Source organism: Ambystoma mexicanum, chromosome 1q (genome assembly GCF_040938575.1).
Source record: "Ambystoma mexicanum isolate Mex_15411 chromosome 1q, UKY_AmexF1_1, whole genome shotgun sequence".
Lineage (NCBI taxonomy): Eukaryota > Metazoa > Chordata > Amphibia > Caudata > Ambystomatidae > Ambystoma > Ambystoma mexicanum.
The window spans coordinates 27393518-27415429 of record NC_090922.1 but is presented as its reverse complement, the minus strand read 5'-3'; the positions used below and the strand labels follow the sequence as shown (position 1 = coordinate 27415429).

Sequence of the window (21912 nt, the reverse complement as noted above, 5' to 3'; positions counted from 1 at the left end):
ACATGACCGATCAAGTGGGGCATAGAAGTCTTCCTTGGAGAACCACCGAAAGTCAATTCTGGCATGGCAGGATGGAGGGCTCAAAACGAATCATGATGTCTTAGATGTTGGATGGAGCTTAATTAAAGAGTTGTGGCGGGACACTGTGCTGTGTTCTCTGCTGCAGGCCTGGGCTCATTGCTTGGTTCTCCCTGCTGGGACCGGGAGAGTCCAACGTCACTGCCGCCTCATAAGCCAAGCTGGAAGGGTAGAGCTGCATGATTGCTGCTTGGCCCACCCCCCACCAAGGTGGCCTTACAGGGTCTCCCCGAGCCTCTGCTGGCACAGGCGGCCTGGTTGGAGAAACTGTACTGCACATAACACGGGATGCACCAGGCTTGCGCAACCCAGCCATAATTCATTAAATCACCACCCCTCCCCCGCCCCCACCCTCTCGTGCTGCAATCAACGTCGGACTGTCCCAGGCTGAAGGGGACTTTGAAGCCCCACACATTGTTGCTGCCCTGCCTGCCCAGCTGGCAACTAGAACAACAGCCCTACAGCACCAAGAACATTGAAATCGCCCGGGCCAGACGACCCCCCAAAATAAGGTTCACAGTAAGGTTCTTTTATATAGTTTTAAACGTGCCCAAGGACTTTTAAAAATATATTTGAAGGACTTCGTTTTTATATTTGCTAAAGGACTCTTTAGTTTTAAAGGTCTCTTTTTTGTTGTTTTTACAAAGCAGCAAAGTGAAAGTGTCAGAATTGTTTAGGGACAGTCTTAGTATTGTAAAGTGCTATAATGTGTATGTGATGTCCCCTTTTTATAAGAAACTAAAATACTGCTGGTGCAAGGTGTCAATATTCAAATCAATAACTAAAGAAACGAGTACACCAGCAGTATAGTGTCTGTCTTACCTCGTGTGTTGTTAATAGTTATTATAACCTTGTGTTCTTTCCTATGGGGTTTGGGGAATCCTGCCAAACATTGCCTTTCCTTCCCAGATCGGTCCCACAGAGGTGCACCCAGGGTTATCAGGACACTCAAATAAGTGTGGGTTGCTAGAGACAGGTTAAGTATTTAAAAGTAAGAAAAAGTGTAAGAGAAAGTATATTGCTGTGCCCACCTACACCTGTCTCCCACCAGGTGTGTTAGGTTGATCTCTCCCGCTACTGATGCCATTCTTATCATCACAGGTATAGACTAGCCCTGTAATATAAATGGTAGGTACACGCAGTGGTCGAAGTGTACGAAAAGAAGTAGGGAAACTATGTTCCCTGCTGGCCTGCACCCACTCATCACAAACCCCATCACCACGCCGGCTCCCAAACACAATACAAATAACCAAACACATGCAGGGAATGTTCAGTGTAGTGCACTGAAAGTGCGAGTTTGAACTTCCTCCTACACTTTTATACGAAAATGAAACCATTCCGGAACAGTTTATTTAAAAAAAATAAAAGTATAGGAACAGTAAAACTTAATTTAAAAAAGTAGAGGCGCACCGCTCCTGCCCCCTTCGACAACTGGGTACACGCCTGCATAAACATATTGTAGGTTTCTACGTATTATAAGGTCACATTTTATGTAGTGGTGACCTCATGATAAGAGTAAAAATGAAGCCTCTGGGTAGTGTAATTGGAAGTAGTTACACGGTGAACAGCCTTGTTTAGAGCCACCATCTTAATTGCTGGCTTTGAGAAGTCACCATAGTGTATTCCAGCTGGTATTAATGCTAATGAAGGTGCCAGAAATGTTATCCAGTGCTCTAACATTCAACATTACCTCATAAAGATGGAACAGATTTCCTCCTTCAGCCGGCAGGAAGGCGCTCTCAGTGTGGTACCTGTACAAAGCATCATTTCTCCAGTCTTTCATGGGTGTCACATTCGGCACATGCCACACAGACAGATCCTTTGCTTTGATGTCATAGTATCCAGGATTCTGTAAAGAATGAACACATTGAAGCTATTTAGTTATTTTATTTATTTGATGTATTTATTGGACATGTGCATGGCGCCTATACACAAGTGTTTCCAGGCACCACAAGACACGATGGGGGTGGGGGGAATACATGGAAATCACAAAAGTAAAACAAAAAACGGTTATATTGGCCTTGTGACAATCCTACTATGCAAATGCTTGACAAGGTGGTAAGTGCAAGAGGGAGGGGGTAAAGGGAGAAGTGCAAGAGTGGGGGGCCCCGAGAGAAGGGGGGCGGGCAAGTGCTGGGCAGGCCAAGGTGGCAAGTGCCAGGGGAAACGGGGGAAAGAGAGGATGAGTGCATGGACTGGGAGGACCAAGTTGGGCTTGTCGGGGAAAGGGAGTCCGAATTACGACCCTGGCGGAAAGTTACCGCCAGGGCCGTGACTTTACCGCCATGGTGCTAACTACGTTAACGCCATGGCGGTAAGGGGATTTACCGCCCCATTCCGACCTTGGCGGGGCGGTAAATCCCCAATCCCCATTTACCCTTCCCCATTCCCATTTTTGCCCCATAGGGCATAATGGGAGTGGGGAAGGCGTTAATTACGCCACCGTAAATTACGGTGGAGTAATTAACACCAAGTTCCCTTACCGCCATGGTTTTTTACACCCGCTAAAAGCAGGTGTAAAAACCGCCATGGCGGAAAGGGAACTCGTGATTGGCGGTAAGGGGTCGGCGCAGCTAACGATGGCGCTAACCCCTTACCGCCAGGGTCGTAATGAGGCCCAATGTCTGAATGTTTTCAATGATGGCATTTTTGCATTGCAGACCTAGGCTTGAGAGAATGGCGCAGGAGTGATGGGCAGAGGGGCTAGAGGAAGTAGGGGAAGGGAAGTCCTGTATATGACAAATCTGGGTGCATAACAGGTTAGAGAAAACATGTCTACCGGTTGAGTACACAAGACAGAGGATACCTGACCAACAAAGAAGGTTGCTGACATAGCGTTGAGTGGAGATGAACTAAGAACAATTAGCGAGGCTTGGAAGATGGTTACAGGGCACATGTGACATGAAAGCCATGTCTGCTGGGGAGCGAGCTATGAGATGAGGGGGCTTCCTTCTTATCCACTCGTGACACCACAGATTGGGTGGAGAAAGTGGAATCAGCAAGTGAAAGGTGTGGGGAAAGCGTGAGGCCACCGATTCAGCTGCTGCCCGAAAATCGTAGCTCTAGAGTCCCCTGAGAGTCGTGGGGGTTCATTGTGAGGGACGTGATACTGGTACACATATGTGGCATCAATCTGACTTGACTGTCATCTTCTCTAAGCGATCAGGAGATATTAAACTTGCAGATTATTTTGGGAATATTACTTGGAATAAATGTTGCATAATTACGAGGTTAAAAATGCCCTCCGGGTACAGCCAATTTGGTAGCTCCACCACAAAGGTGGAGCGAAATGTGTTTTGTCCCCACATCCCAAGAGCAAGATGAAAATGTTTCGGCTTTTGCAAGAAACGTGTATTCATTTGTTTTTCTCATTCCAAAGTCTGTTTCCGCCTCCTATCCCCTCCCTCCAGTCTTCCCACACATTTGCACAAGCTTTCCTTTACTTTTAAACCTTATGTGCAACACTTACACCTGGAACCTTCATCTGTAAACTAAAGAATCTCATTTTTGTAAATGAAAAAAAAACGTAAATGGCATGCAGGAGACCTGCCATGTTTGCACTTAGATACTAAAAGATCCCCTCTATGCACTTTTCACCATGTGCACTGCACAGTGCAAACAGAAGTCAGAACAGGCAAACACGTGTGCACCTTCTTCTTGCAATTCCTAGCACAAATGGTTGCAATTCTACCGGTCATTCATAAATGATAGATCGTTTTTACAATGTATTCCTCTGGAATATGCCAGCTTTTAGCAGGGGTATAACATAGGAACACATTGGTTTTACACCAGCATTAAAATTGCATGCTGGTGTACAACCAAGGTGTTTCTGTGCTCCCCCTCCAGCTCCAAAAACCTTAAAAATAACCCAAAGGGCAGGAAAAGGTGTTAACACAGGCATAACAGGTTTACCCCTGGCTTTAGCATCCTTCTATGCTCTAGGGATTTGAAAAATGGCACCCTAAGTGTGTTCATAAAAATGCCTAAGAAAGCATTCCTGTTTTGTGAATGCATGAGAAAGTTACTCTTTTATTGGCATGTACCCCTTCGCTATTCCAACACCACTTGACACACTCACTAACTCCTACCCACTCCCTGGGAAAACACACCTTTACAGGTCTTGGGGGAAGCTAATACAAACATTAAAACACCATTTGTTAATCCTTTGCAAGTCCTTTTCTTTTTTCCAGTTGGAACTCTCGCTTAGCCCCTGGGGAAAGGTTTTTGGGAATTGGCATGAGTTACTCCCACATCCTGTTTCTAGGCAATCAGGTGTAACTTACAACTCTTGGAAATGCTATGAATCATAAGCCTGATTGACAACAAGGACCAAACGAGCCATGCATTGGTGTCATGGTATGGAGTACTCTGCTTCAGTATAACCTCATCGATGACAAAAAAGAGTGCATTCACATTTTACAAACAAATTATACTCTTTGTACTCTCATTTCAATAATGCTTCCCCACCTGCTCCTTACTACTCTACATGTCAGATATCTTCATACAGTTATTCACTTTAAGATCTCATATTCAACACTTACAGATAGGACGTTCGGGTGTAATGGAAGTAGGCTCACACATGTTCATTCATCAGGTGCAAGTTATTTTTTGAATTCGTTGTAACTTTCATATGTGGAAGCGTTTACTTTTTCCAGGACTGAGTAACCCTTACCCCTGCAAAAGGCTTTGCGAATCAGAGCCATAGTACCCAGGCCCGGGTAATACTTTGCTGGGTAGTTCTGCCATATCTATACACTATCACAACTCTGCTCTCTGAAACACACTAATTTATGTCAGTACCTAACTAACTTTGTTGGGCCAATTTCCACTGTGGGGCTGTGAACATTCTTAATGTTTCCTTACATTTATCTTGTGGTTCTTACCCCAAATGATTATGCCTAGAGTCAATGTAAAGAGGCATTTTGCACTAGCACTGTATGCATAAAGAGGCATTTTGCACTAGCACTGTATGCATAAAGCTACCACTGTATGCGACAGTAGGGGGAGGTGGAGTGTATGTAGTGTGGATGTATGTAGATAGATGAGCATGTCGATTACAGAGCTTATGTAGGTGCACAACCACAGCACTGTCATAACAGCCATAGAGTTAGAAAGGCGCTTACCAAATTCCAAGGGAACAGCAGAGAGCAGAGGTCGAGATGCCGGCCATTTGTTGGACGCTGGTCGGCAGTGAGGGGCAACATGGAGGGAGTGGCCTCATGCAGCTGCCTGCCGCGCCTATGCTGCTCCCGGCTCAGGTCTTTGGACACATGCACCACCTGGTCATTTAGTACAAGCTCATGTCTAACTGCCTTGTTGTACTGAAAACTGCAACCATGCAAATTACAATGTTGGCCGATGTAATCAGATTGTGATCTTCCTTGGGGGCTAATCTGAGATTGAGGCCAATTTTTACAGTGAATGACTCAGGTTCCATTCTTCTGAAACAGGGTGGTGTCAGCAGGAACTTTTGAGGCGCTTCCAGTTGGTGTTATCGTTATTTCTGTCATTTGCTTACTTGCATATTTCTGCCTGCACATTTGTAACCATGTGACCGAGTCTTATTTTGGCGTTGCCCATTTTAGTCTACATGCGGAATTTTGAAATCAAGGATGAGTGAATGAACAAATGGGGCCATTAACAGACCAACAGCCATAAATCATATTACATTAGTATAGAATCTCTAGTCTGGAATAATGCTCAGGGATGTGTCAAAAAGGAGTATGGTGGAAGAAAAGGTAACACATGGAGGAAGTGTTTATGGGGCAATGATTTACTTAAGAAAGTGAATTCTGAGTTGTGAGTAAAGAAATTCAAGAATTGTGCATGTGTAATTGAATCAAATGCTCTTGAAGATATACTCTGATCCGTATTCAATTTATTATCAAATGGAAGGAATATGAATGGACAATCCCTAGGATTGGGACATAAACCAGCAACATTCTTAATAGTCAATGGGGACATGAGTTTACCACTCATCCCACATGCATGTGCAATAGGCGTATGCAAAAGATCAATTTTGTGTTTGCTGTTGGACACAAAAGAAGCTTGGAGGTTTACTTTAGATCAGTAGACCTGTTATATGTTAAATTAAACAAAATGGCAAAATGAAGATGTCATTTAGCATTATGTAAGTTCCCACAAGGTTTTACAAAAAATGTGCAATTGCTTCGGATGTGACGATGCCTCTATGGGCAAAAGGATGTCTGGCTTGGATCTGTCAATAGGTAGGACAATGTCTGCAAAGCCCTGAACCGGCTCTTTCATATTTCCTACCAACAACCTTTCAGTAAGGTCAACTCATAGTTCAAATGATTTCCTTTCTTTGATTCTGAGTGACAGTCAGAATGAGATTTGAGTCACAGACTATGAAAGAATATAGCAGTACTTGGTCGGGTTTTGGGAGGGCAAGATTATCCTTCATCAATCTCAGCAAGATTTGCAAAATGTGGACATATGTGAAAAAAAATCATATTTAAAGTAAACAGCACTACAGAGTTTAAATGTAAATAATTATTAAACTAGAGCCCCTGTCCAATAGCTTATGTACGTGCTTCAAGTGGACATCTTACCTTGTAATCATCACTTGTAGCTGCCTCTGCAGACCCAAAAATGTTGAAATTTGCCCAGTTATCATCACCATCAGGCCAATTCGGGCTGCTTCCCTGCTGGCTGGACCAACGATCTCCTGTAGTACACTTCCCATACATGTTATTTTCATGGACACTGGCTACCAGGGTCCAGCCGCCTCCGTTGGTGGTCATGTCACAGTAGGTCTGATAGACCACACCATCTTCAGTGACGAGAGAGTATAATCCATCTATGTGACACAAAAAATCACACAAAAATCTTTTTTAAACATATTTTCTTTCATTATTGCTGTTAAAGATGAAAGTATCTTTTTCAGAGATTGGGAGTATTGATATCAGTGGAATGGGTGAGTAAGATTGGTGGAATACAGTGATCATATTTCCCCTATATGTAATCAAGTCTGCTTTATTCTAGTCAGTCCCTCTTATACTTTGCATCATGGTAAACAATGGCATTTTAGAACAAGTCAAATGGAACTCAGTAGGTTTTAAGGTTTTAACAAACATGAGCAGGGAGTTACCACTGAAAAAATATACAGTACGCAATGCTATAAAGTATCGTTGGATTAGACTGATTTCTACATGGTGCAAATTAATTTGATGTCTACCCAACAAATTTCATGTGGATGGATAAGTAACATAATTTTGACACAATGGGACCAGATTTTTTGACTAGATAGATTTAATTTACTGAGGATTAATTGACAGCAAATATTTGTGATTGATATCTACAGAAACCTCTGAGACATTCCCCCTCTATGCCGTATCTTGATAGTATTTCTTATATTAATTTCGGGGCAGGCCATGGCTGTAAATGGCCATTAGTGTTGTTCACAATCTACAGCATTCTAATCAAACATTAAGGTTTGGTGTTAAGACTGGTAACAGAATGATTGCTAGTTGCGGCTTTTACACTTCCTGAATCGTTCCTACCCATCAGCTGTGATGTAGCCTCAATTTGATTTTGATAAACTGTCAATAATAGGGTAATTGTGCAAAGTTGATGATGTAATGCATATCAGGGTCTAGGCTTTCTCCATATTTTTGGGCAGTGTGATATTTCTGGCAGGACTTCACTCCCTTTGGATCAATTTGATGTTTTAAACAGAGGCATTCCAAGTTTTGATAACTTTAATTGGACTAACTGAAGCTATTATGCTGAGATGGTACAATGCATTAGCTTACCATGTTCTAGTCATCATCATAAAATAGTAATCATTGAATCAAATGAGTAAAAAAAAGATGGTGGACATTTCTTTTACAGAAAAAAAGCAGAATCTTCACTTTGACCTTTATTGGATGGAGCAAGAGTATTCATGGAATGCTGTACTGTACAATGCATCTTCACCGTAATACAACTGAACCAGAAAAGACACATAACAGTCCTCATGGAAAACAGTTCACAATTCTAGCAGCATTGATAATACCAGGACACACATTGTTCACTGCTGCACATATTGTGTTCACAAACTGTGGAGAAATGCATTGTATGTTGGCAACCAATACATTCGATAAAACAGTCATGGTATTGTAGCGCAAACTTGAAACATAAGATGTGAAAACATAATTAGAAAGCATGATATGTTGTTTTGAATTTAGCTAACCTCCAGTGTTGTTAAATAAAACATGTGTTTGCATCTCTCAGATAGCCCACCCATAAAATTAAATGCAGTGATTTCAATGCGCAATTAGCTTAAGAATGGAACTTCACACCACTGTACAAACTGAATCATGAAGTCATATTCACAATCGAATTATGCAGCCTCTATGCATTGTCAAAAATGTTCAGTTATTTTACTACAGTTCCTTATATTTACGGACTTGCATACAATGTGACATCAACACAATGCCTTACCAATTTTTGAAAGTTCTGTCAGTGTGGCTCATGCTCGATAATGGATGACACATATGTTAACACCCAATATCATCTTTCTTGATGGTTTGTGTCTTCACCCATTGGCGTCCTGAATGGTAATATCCCATAGCTGTTGTTGAAAGGTGGTACTGGCAGGTCATGTACATACACGAGCTGTTGGCTGATTTTGATTATGTGATTGTCTTGATAGCCCAGAGTCCGGAGATGGCCGTAGTGTGTCATAAATCCTATACCTCTGTTTAACCCTTTCTTTTTTAAGTGAAGCATCTTCAAGTATTTGAGCTCAACAAGATAGAGGCCCCACTCAGGGGCAGCCCATACATCATGACATTCATACAAATAGACAGCAACTATTTTGCTTCAATGTAAGACACTTCTGTCCAAAGGATGGAATGGTGATCAGTACACAAATTGAACCCTAATATCCCAAATATTTCATGTTAAACTTCAAGAAACAGTTCTTATAGTCCTAGAAACCACTACTGTGCCTCCAATAGATAAGTGACATTCGCTGGAGCTGGACAGAAGGAGAAGATCTTCTCAAACAAGTCCATGTATCACACAACGGCTTCCACCACTGTATTGCAATTGGGTTCTCCAAGTTGAAGATAAACTTCCTATACATCACTATCTTTGTTGGGAGGGGACTAAGTAATCCTGGCCAAGTTCTCATGGTCACTGACGGTTAGATGGGCTAGTCATTGGCTTGACAAACTACATCATCATAGCTGAATTTATTTAGGCAATCCTCATCTGACTCTCAACTCATCTGGCCTACATCCTCTTTTTATTGGCTAAACAAAATCATCTATCAAACTTGGGTCTGCTTGACATCTTAGTTTTGCTGCCCATCCTACAGTTTATCAAATATTTTAGCTGCTACTTACTGGTAATGACAATTTTTCATGACAAATACAAAATCATTGTTTAAGTTTTTCCACATAGAATCTGGGAAAAGCACAATCTGTAAATGACAAAAAATCATACAAAATCAAATTGTAATGTTTTAATGCATATATATGCATATTTAGTTATTAAAATAATTGAAACTTTGACACATAACTTTACAACAGAATGAATCAAATCCCATTATCATTTGATAATGAATCAAATCCCAGTTGGGGAAATTCTTGTTAAAGATATGATTATTGTTATTAGTAAGGGTTAATCTATAATTCAACATACATATTTTTTAAAGTATCTAAAGCGTGGTAAATCGGTTTTGAATATAGATGACATAGTCAGGCATGGAGTCAGGACTTTAACTTTATAATCAAAGCCATACTATACCATTTTTTGAGAAAAGTGTAAAGCCATTGCCAATACATATTTATCATTTTAGAACCAGTGAGAAGCTTCTGAAGCGTATAAAAAAAAACGCATTGTTAAGTGTCCTTCTTTACCCAGGATCTGGAAGGGCCAAACCTTTGTTTTGTTATGCTATTATCTCTCAATCATTAAATACAAATAATAAAAGCAATCTTATTAAATTATTAGCAAACGTTTTCATTTTTAAAGCAATGGGGTGGATGGAGGGTGTGGAGGAGAATGGGATCTGGGGGGGGGGGTTGTTGTGGTGCTTCCTTCTCACTATAATACAGCATAAGTAACATTTCATATTTTCCTCTGTTAAAAAAGAATTGACTTGTGTTTTGCAGTGGCAAATGGTGGAAGGAGGAAAGAAGATGCCGAGTGTCCGGAAAACCGGGGATTCTGAGGGGACTCCCCCTATTTGTAATAGCACTAATTTAACTGTCTGCTAGTTTTGGGGGAAGTGTAGTCTATAAATATATTTTCATTAAAAAACAACGCACTACATCGAATGTATACACTACCTTATGAAACAGAATTGGTAGCAACTGTAGAGGATTGCGTCGCACTGTTCCATTTGCCATGTGCCTGGCAAATGATGTCAATATCTGTAATGCTTTGCATTTCGGGAAATATGATGGCAATACCTGGCAACATAAAACCAAGGTCACCATAGAAAAAAACAAAATGGTTGGTTTTGCTTGCTGTTTTTGCCTGCAGGCTGTAGCTCTCTGTTAGTGTCTTCTTTCCAGACCACGGGTAATCAATACTTTGAATCTCATTTTATCTCCGACTCTGCATGGCTAAGCTGAGCTGCTGGTTCACTTATGAAATGTAGATAAAATCTCCACTTCCCTTTGTGCTTGTTTGTAGAAACAACAAACCACCTACTCACGGCAACTTATTTATGGACTGGTAAAAGGGTAGTGCATTTTTTAAACAAATGTCGAGTTTTCTCTGAAGAATGTGTGGAGTTGGGACTCCCGATTCCCACCTCATACTCACTGGGAGATTCAAAAGAGCAATCCATGCTAAACACTTTTTGTAGCACGGGTCCTCTAGCACGGGTCCTCTAGCACTAAATAAGTACTCTTTCGAGAGCAGGTCACTAGACTTACATTGTTATTTTCTTTTCAGTATGGGTTGTTAGAAGCAGTACTTTTTCTATTTCTAGAGTGGGCCAATCATACTACGAGTAGTAATGAGTCTATTTGTAGAGTGGGCCCACGAGGACTGGAAGTACAGCACATACCATTGTAGAATGCGCAGAACTGTGCTAGTAATAGACATTCTACTTTTAGCCTGGTCCGGCCCCACCATAAAGAGTATATTTTCCTTTTCTGGAGCCTGAAAGTCCATACTAGAAATACTAGAAATAGGAGAAATACTATTTTTATTGGTTTGCATTACAAATAGAAGACACATATTTTCAAGGATGTGTCTTTTTGAAGACAAAAATTACTCTGTTTTCATGTTTTTTCTTTAAATGTGGATATTTGGTAGGACAGTTTGAAAGCCCAGTGCCACTGGCTACTGCACGGGCATAGAGATCCTTTCGTAATTTGGGATTGTTTGATGTTTAAACTTCATGAATACAATAGAAAATGTACAATAACATGTAAGGTGCTATATTGTAAATGCTAGAACAATCACAGTTGAATTACTGGAAATTATTTTTACAGTAGAAAATGAGGTCTACAGAAAGCCTGTTCTCAGAAGATAATTATACATAATTAGAGTACACATCCACGTTCTTACTTCCAAAAGAATGTTGTGTTGAAACCAGATTTGTAGTGGTATTGCTTGTATGAACATCCAGATGGATTTATACCAAAAGATTTAAAGCATGAGGGGATTTAGATACACTGATTTCACAGGCCTTACAAAAGAGGACTACGTTGACAGAAAGGCACTTTGCATGATTGGAAAAATGCACCAAGAACACAAATGATAGTCCATCCTTTATTACATAGTTCACCAATCAGAGTGATGAAATCAGGTCAAGTGTAGGGATGCTGAAACTGTCAGCAGATTGATGTGGACCTGAAGACTTGGTCCGGGTGAGGAAGGTTGCCAGAGATACACCTAAAACATGGTGGGCCACTGGTAGATATAATGGTACCCTCAAACAACATTTTGCAGTTTTTCGTCCTGCATTGGGTGTGTCAGGCAGGGCTTGGGCTAATTCAGGCCGAAAGGTTGGCTTGAGCTCAACTCAAGTTTCAAGCCCCTGTCTGAAAAACCCTACCTGGGGCAGGCAACTTAGGCAGTGAGCAGTTGCCATCCAATTTTGGGTATTGATGCTGAATGGCCAGTATTTGGCTCTTAGAACTAAGCCAGACCCCATAGCTCACCTCTACACATCAATTTGCTGGCTCCCCGCCTCTAGGAATGACCCTACTGCTCTGGTGACCATTAATGCTGAGGGCAAAATGCACTTCACACTCCACATTGCCTTGTCACCAGCATAGCACACTGTTCAGCTCAGAGAGTGATTGGTGTTGGGGCCTGTACCGCAATGTGGCAATGCAAGATAACATCCAGGGGTGCATTGCCTAAAGTGGCATCATGAAGACTGCGCTGTCATGTTGACCACTGTTGAGAAGCAGTTTAGCTTCACTGACGTAATGAAACCTAAGGGCGACAAATGCCCAACTCAAAAATTGTAATATTTGCACAATCCCAGGTCAAATGAAGCATGTCTTGTGCGATGGAAAAAGAAAATAGAAATGGTTCAATCGGCCCTCCTTCTGTTTGTGCCACCATGGCAGTGCCAATGCAAGCGTGACGTTTATTCAGCATAAGCACAGCCCCCCTCTCCTTCCCAATCACCCGCAATCAGGATACGACACTGACAGCAATATTCATTTTTCTTGAGGGGTATGTGGAGTACTTTACACTAGCATGTTTTACCAGAACACCTTCATGTACCCGCTTGTGCCACACTGTAACTGAACACACTCTGTCATTTAAATGTGTGTGAGCCGTGCACATGTACATGATGGGACGTCTAAGCTTGCAGTGCGCTTTCAGTATCCGCAACTTGCCCCGTCGCGTGACAAGGAATGCAGCACAGACACACACACACCGTCCAAAATATTTTTTAATCTCATTTTTTGAAAGTACTACAAATGTTTGCACTACAAAAAGAAAAGCAGAGTTGCAAGCCAAACCCCCACAAGCAGGAACAGAGGGGCGGATGTGTGTCCTGACACACACATTCATGTGACAGTGGGCAGGGACAGTCATCGAGGGCCTTGGTACAGCAGAGAGAGTTACTCATGTCCTCCGTTGCAGCAGTTCACATGCAAACATGACTAATAAAATATAGAGCGTTCATTGGAAGTCGTTGTCTTCATTGGAATATATATTGTTTTTTGCATTGCACACAGAAATGCTGCAGAGGGACGCTACAAAAGATTTGGAGTGCGTTTGGGTACCTATACCAGGTTGTGGGAGTGAAGACAGGGAGTGAACAGAGTTCTTGATGGGCACAGCCAGGTGACGTAGGCCTTGGTGGTGCATGGACATGTGCGGTGGGTGGCACAGGGTGGCCTCGAGTAGGTAGGCATATGTGACTTTTGAGGGGCTTTTTAAAAGAACTGTGTGAGAGTGATAAAACAAAGAGGTATTTGGTGGTGGCGAGACAGTGCTGGGTTTCAGAGCAGAGAGAAGGTTCACGGGTGTCTAGCGAGCTGGCCTGGCACAGGTAGGGAGAGCGGCCAGGAACAGAAGATAGTGATGGGTTTCAGAGACCTGGACTGCCACCAGTAGGGTGAGAGGCCAGGAACAGAAGGCAGCGCTGTGTCTCAGAGCAGAGAGAAAGTTCACGGGTGTCTAGCAAGCTGGCCTGCCACAGGTAGGGAGAGAGGCCAGGAACAGGAGACAGTGCTGGATTTCAGAGCAGACAGAAGGTTCAAGGGTGTCCAGCAAGCTGGTCTGCCACAGGTAGGGAGAGAGGCCAGGAACAGGAGACAGTGCTGGGTTTCAGAGCAGACAAAAGGTTCAAGGGTGTCCAGCAAGCTGGCCTGCCACAGGTAGGGAGAGAGGCCAGGAACAGGAGACAGTGCTGGGTTTCAGAACAGACAGAAGGTCAAGGGTGTCCAGCAGGCTGGCCTGCCACAGGTAGGGAGAGAGGCCAGGAACAGGAGACAGTGCTTTGTCTCAGAGCAGAGAGAAGGTTCACGGGTGTCTAGCATCTGGCCTGCCACAGGTAGGGAGAGAGGCCAGGAACAGGAGACAGTGCTGTGTCTCAGAGCAGAGAGAAAGTTCACGGGTGTCTAGCATCTGGCCTGCCACAGGTAGGGAGAGAGGCCAGGAACAGGAGACAGTGCTGTGTCTCAGAGCAGAGAGAAAGTTCACGGGTGTCTAGCATCTGGCCTGCCACAGGTAGGGAGAGAGGCCAGGAACAGGAGACAGCGTTGTGTCTCAGAGCAGAGAGAAGGTTCACGGGTGTCTAGCATCTGGCTTGCCACAGGTAGGGGGAGAGGCCAGGAACAGGAGACAGCGTTGTGTCTCAGAGCAGAGAGAAGGTTCACGGGTGTCTAGCATCTGGCTTGCCACAGGTAGGGGGAGAGGCCAGGAACAGGAGACAGCGTTGTGTCTCAGAGCAGAGAGAAGGTTCACCGGTGTCTAGCATCTGGCTTGCCACAGGTAGGGGGAGAGGCCAGGAACTGCTTTGAAGCCAAGTGTAAGGTCTTTGCCGTGGGACCTGTTGTGCAGTGTGATGCCACGTGGCAGATGTCTTCTGACGGTGGTGGTGGATCTGGGAAGATGGTATAGGTCAGAGGTGGTAGAGAAATGGGCATCTGTATTGGGGTTGAAAGGAGCAGTGAAATTGATCTACTAGGGGGCGCTTCCAATAGACGGGTGCATTGTGCTTTTCAGCACTAATCAGGCTGTTGTGGGGGGTAAATAAGCCAGTGCATCGTGTTAATGTCAAGCAGGTGTGCGCCAAGATGCAGATGGAGAACACACATGAGCGCTAGCACTCTCTGTATGAGTGGCTGGGAAGTCAGACGTAGAAGCAGGCAAGTGCAGTGCCAAGGAACGCTGCCAATGTAGCAACCTTTTCAGAGTATGTGTGGGCAAATGGGCCAATCACAGCTGGGGGGTCACGAGGATCAGGGCGGAGGATGTGCACAGAGTTCACTGGGTTACGGATGGGATTGAGGGCAGAATCGTGCTTAATATTTTGTTGGAGCCCAGTGCTGGTGATGGCAAAGGCCTGCCCCCAAGACAAGGTCGGGAATGACTGATTCGAGAAACAGCGGGCCCTGCAGGTCCTGTCTTTGGAGAAGATAGGAAAGGTGGCAGGCTGAGATGTGCAGCAGTGCGTTTCTGCTGTGGCATGTATGTTTCTTCGTACTCCCTTGGCTTTGCTAGCACTCCTGCTAAAATGGTGACTATCTGATATTGCCATAAACAATCCCACCCCCAGGCAAACTGTTATGCGGGTCTGCATTGGGAGTCCATGTCTTCATCCGCCACCGATGCAGGTGTGAAATGTACTCGCAAAGGGAAAGGAGACACTCAGTAGAGCCTTTGATGCCTCCTGCCAGGCAGCTTCCACGTGATGCAATCAGACATGTCTGCATGTCCGAGCGGATTATAAAGAAGAAGGCTGGTTCCACGAGTCCGAGGCGAGTCCCTTAATATGGCTCCTGTAGTTCGAACGATGCTCTGTTATCAATGTCACATGCGAGAGGGAGGGAAAGGCCTTCTGCTGCTGTCACTGGAGGTGGCGTGTCCCCGGACCCAAACGCTATCCCGCTGGGTTTTCTTCTTGATCACCTGAATGAATCAAGAAAAAAAGCAGAGCTGATAGTGTGTCCAGTGACAACAGCAGTCAATGCCGCTCCAGCAAATAGGCCGCCGGCCATTGCCTATCCTACGCAATACGGTCACGGCCGCCCCTCCCCCTAATGACCCAGCCCTTACGTTCAGTAATATGTATAGTGTGTCCAGTGACAACAGCAGCCATTGCTGCCCTGGCAAATAGCCATTCCCTATCCAATGTGCTATCCTCTCGGGAGGATAGCTCAGGGGCAACGTGCTCGCCTTGGAAGCAAGACAACACAGAGCACCACAGGTTCGATCCCTGGGTCCGTGCTTAGAAACCTCTGGGTATTAAGCGCGTTATAAATAACCTATCATATCATATCATATGGTCACCACCACCCTCTCAAAATGACCCTGTCCCCCAAGTTTACTAAATGATATAGTGTGTCCAGAGACAACAGCAGTAATCGCTGCCCTAGCAAACCGGCCATTGACCATTGCCTATCGTACAGTATACGGTCATCACCACCCTCCCATAAAGACCCCTGCCCTTACGTTTAGTAATATGTATAGTGTCCAGTGGCAACAGCAGTCATGGCTACCCTAGCAAATAGGCAATCGGCCATTGCCTATCCTATGGAGTATGGTCACCACTACCCTCCAGCAACTGCCGCTGCCCTAATGTTTACTGATGTATATAGAGTGTTCTGTCACAGTGGCAGGCGTTGCTGCCATAGCAAATGGGTCATTGGCCATAACCTATCCTGCGGGCTACCGTCACCGCCGCACACCCATAATGGCCATGCCGCTACTTGACAAATGTCTCCCTTTTTTTGTGTTTTACAATATATGTACCACAGTGTTTGTTGGGGGTCACCCATTGCTCTATTGGTTCACTAGTGAGCAATGGAGATAAAAAGTAGGAGAAGTAGGAGAAGAATCCCTTGAAGGCGCTATGACACCTTTTATTGACCTCGTTAATGCGGGTCAAATTCAGGAGAAGCTGTAAGGCATTGAATACTTTCTCTAAGAGGAGCACCCTACAGTCTGCCTGTGCAGGGAAGCTCAATGTGTGTGAGACGTATGGGGCAAAAGGGGAAAGAAAGCTGCTCTGCGCGTTTCACTGCGGCCTTCCCGTAGTCGCGTCATGCCCATGGTGGCGTATATTCCCATTCCCAAAGAGCTTCGGAAAGTAAACTCTGAGCTGGCCCTAACTACAGACTATTCCATTCTCAAAGAAGCTACCAGTAGTAACTCTGACTTACCCCTTACTTGAGGCTTGAGCATGAGTTGGATGGTAGCGGTAAAGCATGTGGTATTTGGTAATACTGCATGTTTTACCGCCCTGCCATATTCTGAGGTTCAGTCCTGAAACTCTTAGATTCCGCCTGCTGCTGTGTGATGGTAATTACTAGCACAGACAGGCATGACTACATTAGATATTCCTGCGTGTGGTAATTCTGCATGCAGTAACATGGCATTTCCCCATGGAGTCCTGTGGGGCTCCAAAAAGGGGAATAACTGAAGGGCCTGCATCACTCAGAACCCTGTGCCCCATCAAGTTACCATATGCTTACCGTATGCGGTAACTACCTTACATTTCGGCCGTATTTCCAGGGAAATAGCGCCACGCTTGTAATTAGTCAGAGTTACTCCTGGGAAATTCTTTGTGAATTGAATGACATGTCTCTAGATGTAAGAGGGGGGTAAGCCAGAGTTTCAGCCCCGAACGTCTTCTTGAATCAGCCCTTAGCATAGTTCTTTGCTTTTTTTAAGCAAGCCTACATGGAATGCTGGCTGCATTGCACGTAAGCATTCAGAAGGGTCTAGCAGGGTTGGTTTCTTCTGCAGCAATTGCAATAAATGAACCATAAGAGACACAGGATTGGATATACTTACATTCTACTGTTTTGCCATTGGGCGGATACCTTGTGGGTTAGAAACATGCTTTCGTTTTTTGCAAATGCTACTTTGAACATTTTACACCTCATAGAGTCCACCTACTGAAAATTGAGCCGGTGTCACAACACATGGCCTCTTCATTAGCGTAGTGATCTAATCATCTTAAGCAAAGGCCACGTCTATATTGAAAGAAGTGAGCGGGCGTTACCGCGCTCAGGAGCTTTAATGGTGATGGCGATTTAACTTATTAGCAGGGTTTTAAGTGAGCCGGGTTTAGCCGGGGCCAAGCCCAGTTAGGCTCAAAAATCTCAATCTGAGAGGGCACTAATCTCCCCTGGCATCCCCAGACGCTACAGGACAAGCCTTTTTTTTTAAAAAAAAAGCCTTAAACTCTCGCTCATGTGCAAGAGCTTCAGGCTTCCAGAAAAAAATGCTTTCATCCAAAATGGTCTAGCCGCACCTGCGAGGCTTCCCTTCAATCAAGAGATGCCTTTGGCCGGCGCCACAATTGTGGAAGAAAGGTGAGGCTGCTGTAAGCAAAGGCCTTTTTTTTAAAGCCTGAAGCTCCCGCTCATTCCTTAGAGTTTCAGGCTTTGGGAAAAAGGCCTTGTCTTCCAGCGGACTCACCTTTTCAGCCTTAATGGCAACGCTGCCCCTCCACAGCCTGGCGAGGGGCAGCACGACCATTAAGGGCTGTGCCCTGCCCGGCAAGTCTTTAGCAACGGGAAAACGAGCCGGGGCTCATCAAGGGGGGCTTTTCCATACATATCCATATTCTGCATGCTGCATACATTGCTTGCCGTTTTAAATGGCTATGCTTTCACAGCTCCGTTTTTCTGTCCATAACATACTGGCCTGAAACCTTTGGACGCCGTGCTTTTTCCACAGCCACTATTTACACTGGACTGTAACATACAGTGCTGGTCATTGGACCGGCTCTCAGCGGATCCGAGATCCGGCACCAGATATGGAGCCGGATCTCGGGATCCGGCCAGAGTCAGCCGCCCAAGCCCATGAGCGCTGGAAAACTTAAACAAAAAAAGAAAAAAAAAGTGCACGCGACAGCAGCATTGACTTCTACCGCGGCTTTGGCACTGGTGTGTAATGCACAAAACTCGTACATGTACAACTGATTCCTTTCAGTTGTACATGTAGCGAGCATTGTGCATTACACACCAGTGCCAAAGCTGGCGGTAAAAGGCAATGCTGCCGTCGCAGGCGCTTTAAAAAAAAAAATGTTTTACGTATTCCAGCATTGCTGGATGTCCACTACTAGCCCCGCCCCTCTAGACCACGCCCCCGCAACTCCTCCCCCACCCCGGCCCTTGTGTTGTGGGATCCCCCACCACATTTTTCCATTTCCACCTCTGATAACATATACATCTAATCTCATTTCGGCCTGGGGCGGTCGAGGGGTGTGTGATTAAGTGAGTGGCCCAGGTGGGCCAGGGAGCCTTTTTCCAGCCTCTCAGCTTAAGGGGGAAGAGCCCTTCTGTGCTGCAATGAAGGGATGTCACGGAAGGCCCTCCCCACTCACCGGTTGCGCTTTTATTTTTGTCCTTGATCTCTTTGCAGCTGCGCAGGAGGTTCAGCGCCTCCATGGGGTGGTAGCCGTCATACTTCTGCTCGCACTCGTCGGCGTTCCACTTGGCCACGAGGTCGAGGATGGCGAGCTTCTTACAGGGAAGGTCATTGGCGTCGCATTCGTCTGAAATAAACAGGGCCAGCATTTCATTACACACTTTGAAACGTGAACGAAAAGATCCACGTAAAGAGAAAGATTTCGCCCAGAATACTGGCGCATTTTTAGCCCCAGGTTGATTTCAGATTTTCATAATGAAGCAAACTCATAGGCCGCATTACGAGTTTGGCAGTGCGGTAAAAAAAAAAAGCAGTAGTCATTTTCGTTGCGTCATTTATTTTGTCAGTAAACGAATTACCGCCGCTTTTAGCGCACCTGCGGATTTTGAGGTTGACGTTGAAGTGGGGGAATTACCGGCAGCATAATGCTGGCGGCAAATCCTCCCCCTTAAGGCCAACAATCGGTGGATTTACTGCACAGTATTAGCCATCTATCCCACATGAAGTCCTATAGACTCCAAAAATAAGGATGGGAATGTGGGAGCGTGGGAATGTCACGGGAGTGAGTGGTGGTAACAATGATCAATGTTGGCAGTAAACTGGCAGATTTATCACTGATTTACCACCTAACTGGTAATGAGGCCAAAGAGGCTTAGCCATTCATTCCATTGGCCCGTCTTGATTAAAGTAAATCACTGTAAAGGTCGTGGCATCTGTTTCCTTCCCTCCCCCTGATGAAAAGACAAAATACAGCCTCCTTGTCGTACTCTCACAAATGATCCGTCCCTAAAACATTGTGGATCATTTTCTCACTCCTATTACGTACCTGATTGATTCCTATCTTGTATGGCCATAAAAACCATCGTTTAATGCACACTTTTTACTAACATTGAAAGTCTAATTAGGAGTTGGAAACTGTTAAGTAAGCGAATGCTACCAAACTCAATCACCCTTACCTTCCCGAAGAATTTAGAACAAGAGGTCACCCCCATTTTGGAGTCTTTTTGGAATCCATTGGGGACAGGTGGAATTGCCGCGATCAGTCATTCCAGGTGGGTCAATAACACCATTGTAAATGGAGGTCAAGGCTCCACTTGCTTTTTTTGTTCTATAGGTTTCTAAATCCATCGTTTTGCACAGCAGTAAAATAGGCAGCATTCCAAAATACCTCCTGCTTTACCATTATGGCAAACTGAAATGCGACCCTAGGTATAACATCTTGCTAAAATTGCATGACTAAGAATGTTTGGTTTAGATCGAGACTGTACCGTATATTACAACTTTGGCGTCAATAAATAAAGGATGCAGGCTTGTGGTTCATTCTTACCCGCAGCAGAGCTCCAGGACACAGTCACCAGGACCAGCACCAAGCAGAGGATCTTCATAGTGCAACTGCCTCTGGGAAGGGGGAAACAGACATGGATTACAAAAGCGTTATCGCGGGGCATGTTTCGATCGTATTCTCATAAATTATAGCTTCCTCAGGGCAGTGTGGACTAACACCGGTGGCTATATCTAGGGAACTAGGTCAGCTCTCGTGAGTAAGATGTGCAAAGCAGAACTACTGCATTTAACTATGTGTGTGTGTAAGTTTTAGGTGTGGGTGCATGTGTAACACTTACCTGCAGAACCTGCATAACATGCTCCCCAGCCAGATTCATTGCTAATGCGGCCCTTGAATGCAAGAGCCAGCCAAGTAAGTGACTATTGGTTACCTGCTACTCCCTCTGAGAGAAAGGCCATATTGGTCACCTGCTACTCCCTCTGAGAGAAAGGCCATGTTGGTCACCTGAGAGAAAGGCCATATTGGTCACCTGCTACTCCCTCGAGAGAAAGGCCATGTTGGTCACCTGCTACTCCCTCTGAGAGAAAGGCCATGTTGGTCACCTGCTACTCCCTCTGAGAGAAAGGCCGTATTGGTTACCTCCTACTCCCTCGAGAGAAAGGCCATGTTGGTCACCTGCTACTCCCTCTGAGAGAAAGGCCATGTTGGTCACCTGCTACTCCCTCTGAGAGAAAGGCCGTATTGGTTACCTGCTACTCCCTCGAGAGAAAGGCCATGTTGGTCACCTGCTACTCCCTCTGAGAGAAAGGCCATGTTGGTCACCTGCTACTCCCTCTGAGAGAAAGGCCGTATTGGTCACCTGCTACTCCCTCGAGAGAAAGGCCATGTTGGTCACCTGCTACTCCCTCTGAGAGAAAGGCCGTATTGGTTACCTGCTACTCCCTCGAGAGAAAGGCCATGTTGGTCACCTGCTACTCCCTCTGAGAGAAAGGCCGTATTGGTTACCTGCTACTCCCTCGAGAGAAAGGCCAGGCGAGACTGCGATAACCTCTGCCCTCGAAGCTCTCCTTGGAAGCTGCTGAAGACTCCGCGGCAGAAGCTCCCTTATAAAGGGTGCCTTCCCCTCTCCTGCACCCCCCCCCCCTCCCCAAACTCCCCAGGCACCGTCGGAGAGATTACAGGCTCACACCGCAAGGCAAATACTTGAACAGTCAAACATGTGAACTTTAAACCTGGCCATTCCTGTTATTCGGCAATTCCGGAAAGCGTGCTTGAGGCGTAAATGATTGTGCAAATAGGTGTGTGTATTTACCGAGTATTTAGTACAATTTTATGTCCGTCCCTTACTAATCTTGCTGGCTCAGGCCTGGTTTTTCCTGTGTGGGCGGACATATCTCAGAAATATGGGAAATGGTGCAAGCATTTCGATGAAATATCCACATCTACAGCGGTCAAGAAAGCTCCCTTTCGCAATCCAGGAAACTCTTTAAGTTCATACTAATCTTTCT

General features: G+C 44.9%; 1 protein-coding gene across 3 annotated transcripts in view; it reads right to left on the bottom strand.

Annotated features, from left to right (window-relative positions):
• Nucleotides 1-21521, bottom strand: part of LOC138523536 (intelectin-1-like) — a 37401-nt gene extending 15880 nt beyond the window's left edge. The window contains exons 1-5 of one of the 3 annotated variants that reach the window (XM_069635444.1): nucleotides 21410-21521; nucleotides 20447-20517; nucleotides 19076-19246; nucleotides 6651-6898; nucleotides 1769-1927 (exon numbers count right to left, since the gene is read on the bottom strand). In XM_069635444.1, the coding sequence (XP_069491545.1) occupies nucleotides 1769-1927; nucleotides 6651-6898; nucleotides 19076-19246; nucleotides 20447-20504 (636 nt within the window). In that variant the 5' untranslated portion in view covers nucleotides 20505-20517; nucleotides 21410-21521. Of the gene's footprint in view, nucleotides 1-1768; nucleotides 1928-6650; nucleotides 6899-19075; nucleotides 19247-20446; nucleotides 20518-20933; nucleotides 21046-21153; nucleotides 21176-21409 lie in introns of those variants that run through there. The other 2 variants (XM_069635446.1, XM_069635445.1) reach the window with 2 other exon arrangements.
• Nucleotides 21522-21912: the final 391 nt, after the last annotated feature.